Genomic DNA, 3,693 nt, shown 5'->3' with positions numbered 1-3,693 from the left:
ATTTTGTCCTGTAACGCAAGCGTTTATAAACTGTAAATATAAATGAAGGATTTAAAATAATGTTTATAACAAATTGAGTTACTTATTTAATTAATCGAGTCGTCCCCTTACACCTTGAATATTATACAATATTGCATTTGGAGTACAATCAATTTATTATTGTTTTTCTTTCCTCAATTGTTCAATTATCATTATGGTTGTATTTTATTTTAATTTTATAAGAACGCGTACCTACAACAATAGTCTGTCGTAAGAAACAAAATAAATCAAACCGATAATAATAATAAATTATTATTTCATTTATTGTGCTGAAATTTATTGTAAAATGATAGTGTTTCCTTGAATATTTTTAAATGGATGCAAGTCTAGACAGATTGTTTGTAAATACAAAAATACGTATCGCTAATAATTGTAGTGTACTAATATTATGGTGTTGAAGTAAATGCGAAAATGAAAATTATTAATTGTTCGACAACGACAGATATTTAAATATTCACTTTCACTACCTATTTAAATAATAATAACAGAATTATTTTAAGAAAACAATAATTCTACGAAACTTACGTTTAGAAGTTTTTTTTATTTTAACCGAACCGCAATACTCGCGTCGACTACATTGTTGTTATAAATTTACATTTTATTCGATTTAATCGGTTTTTTCTGATTTGTAATTAGATTTTAAACATAAATTGTTTTTGTTTTTAATTTAAGCATCCCCGTCTGGGGTTAACTGATTTCGACAAGTTTGGACATTCACGAGTAGCTTAAACCATTTCTCGTCAAATGATATTGTTGTCATTCAAAAACGAATGACTATATCAAGGGTCATTCGTAGAATGAAAAGGTTCTTAGTCACATTTTTTTCAAAAGCCACTTTTTAACTAAAATGGTTTTAGAATGCAAAGGCGCATTTTTACTATGTCAATAGGCAATAATACGATGTTTCATGTAAATCTCAAAAATGATTAGTTATTACAATATACATATTATGTTTAAGTGGCTTAACACTTTAACAGTCTAATTAACTTCTCTGATGTTCTTAAAACAAAATTAATGTAAGAAAAAACAATTTTATTTTTAAAAGTTAGCCACTTTTAAAAATTATTGAATAGAACATATTTAAGATTACATACTATTATAATGATCTATTAATTTGATAAATACTGTTGTATCATGCATAGTATATTAAAGATATTAAAATTAAAACTTTAACATAGATTAAGCTTAAACATGCATTCCATCAAATTAGTTTAAGATAACATTCATGAAATAAAATAACAATTAGTATAATTTTAAGCATAGGCAATAAGTATAATGTAACTAGGTTCAACTTAATATCGATATTATCGATAGTGCTTCGATAGGTAGTAACATTGATATATAAAGATTATGTGAAAATAGAGAGAGCCAGTGGACGTCAATAATTAATAAAAATGCTTATAATATTATTTGTTCTTTTATTCGTGTGCGTCTGAAGTGATCAGCATACTACAAAGGGGCACCAAACGTGGGACTCGAACACACGCCCCTGAGATTAAGAGTCTCGTGCCCTTAATAGTATTTTTACTTCTTTTACATCAAACTTCTAATGTATGGTTGGCTCATAGGTCACATCACATAATAGGACAAGAGGTTAGAACAATCATTTAATTCATGATATCAGGTAAATTTCTTATTTAAGTAATTTATTTGATTATTAGTAATACAATAGGTAGGTTTATTAAATATTTTCCGAAAAATGTCGTTGAGTCTAGAAAATAATATGATATAATTTGAAAGTTACAAGTACCCACGATGGGCCACGAATAATGTTTTTAATTAACAAGAAAAAACTATAAATGATATTCTTCGTTTAAAATACTGTATTTAAATATTTTTATATTTTTTAATTACTGTATAAACTCTTTACTAATGAGAAAACTTGTTTTGAAAAGATGGTTAGCCTGGTATATCAGTCACAGGCTGTAACTCACAGCATACCATTATTACATAATATGTTTCAATATTTATTAATTTCAACAACTAAAAACTGTAATACAAAAAAATGCTGACTTGAAACCATGACTATGATAATAAATTCTAATCGACTGTACACAGTTTATTATAATAGCTTAGTTACAATAACAAACGTGAGTTCGTTCTAAAATAATATTGCAATTATGTCAAACATTGATAACCTATTAATCTGTATATTATATTTAGCAGATACAGGAAAATATATGTAAGGACGGTGACATTCGTGTTGGAATCAATACCACTTAACGAACACTCTAAAATGGAGCGTGTGTGCAATAAACAATACTGGTGCGATGTATGCGAAAAACTGTTCGCTCACAGAAATAGTCTGACTAATCACAAGCGGACGCACACGGGAGAGAAGCCATACCCGTGTGATGTATGCGATAAATCGTTCAGAAGGAATACCCACCTGACGGTTCACAAGCGGACGCACACGGGAGAGAAGCCATATCCGTGTGACGTATGCGATAAATCGTTCGCTCAGAACGGTGCTTTGACAGTTCACAAACGAACGCACACGGGAGAGAAACCATACCCGTGTGACGTATGTGACAGATGGTTCGTTAAAAGTAGTGACCTGACGGTTCACAAGCGGTCGCACACGGGAGAGAAGCCATATCCGTGCGACGTATGTGACAGATGGTTCGTTAAAAGTAGTGACCTGACGGTTCACAAGCGGTCGCACACGGGAGAGAAGCCATATCCGTGCGACGTATGCGATAAATCGTTCGCTCAGAACAGTGCTTTAACAGTTCACAAACGAACGCACACGGGAGAGAAACCATACCCGTGTGATATTTGTGACAGATCGTTCATTAGAAACAGTCACTTGACGGTTCATAAGCGGACGCACACGGGAGAGAAGCCATACCCGTGTGACGTATGTGATAAATTGTTCGCTCAGAGCAGTACTTTGACAGTTCACAAACGAACGCACACGGGAGAGAAGCCATACCCGTGTGACGTATGTGACAGATGGTTCGTTAGTAACAGTGAGTTGACAGTTCATAAGCGGACACACACGAGAGAGAAACCATACTCGTGTGGCATATGCGATAAATCCTTTGCTCAGAGCAATAACTTAACGAATCACAGGCGATCACACACAGGAGAGAAGCTATACCCGTGTACCATGTGTGATAAATCTTTTTCTCAAAGTGGTAATCTAACAGTACATCAGAGGACGCACACAGTAGAGAAGCAATAACCGTGCGGTAAATGTTAAAAGTCGTTGCTTGTATTCACAATCTGACTAGACACCACCGAATTCACCCGACCGAGAAGCCAGGAAATACGTAATAGAACCGCCGTCGATATTAAATGATATTAATGTTTGTTTGTTATTCTTATGTAGAAATGTATCAATTAAAAATTTCGATTGGTTTTCCAATTTTTGTTACCTTAATACTTTTGGTTTTCATTTGAAATTTGGTACGCACGTTATGTACCTGCATTTAAATAAAAACTGTTATTTTTTAAAAGTAACATAGATATTATATTGCATGAAGTATTGCATAATATGATTATTATTTTTAACATGCTGTTAATGAATTCATTAGGAAGTGATGTATCCAGTTTCGATTGAATTTTAACTTTTGTTATTGTCTTTTTAACTTGGAAACAAATGATTTAAAGGTGCTAATTTTATTTTAAAAACAGTAGGCATGTAGATAC

The 3,693-nt window shown here is 32.4% G+C and overlaps 1 protein-coding gene across 1 annotated transcript; it reads left to right on the top strand.

Annotated features, from left to right (window-relative positions):
- The first annotated feature begins 2,023 nt into the window (after nucleotides 1-2,023).
- LOC100164478 (zinc finger protein 239-like) lies at nucleotides 2,024-3,464 on the top strand. The gene has a single exon (XM_016800682.2). It carries the CDS (start codon nucleotides 2,276-2,278, stop codon nucleotides 3,224-3,226), a length of 951 nt encoding a protein of 316 aa, XP_016656171.1. The 5' UTR covers nucleotides 2,024-2,275; the 3' UTR covers nucleotides 3,227-3,464.
- Nucleotides 3,465-3,693: the final 229 nt, after the last annotated feature.

The sequence above is a fragment of the Acyrthosiphon pisum genome, chromosome X, assembly GCF_005508785.2.
Source record: "Acyrthosiphon pisum isolate AL4f chromosome X, pea_aphid_22Mar2018_4r6ur, whole genome shotgun sequence".
In the NCBI taxonomy this organism is placed as follows: domain Eukaryota; kingdom Metazoa; phylum Arthropoda; class Insecta; order Hemiptera; family Aphididae; genus Acyrthosiphon; species Acyrthosiphon pisum.
The sequence above is the reverse complement of the archived record's forward strand: the minus strand, read 5'-3'. Positions and strand labels throughout refer to the sequence as shown.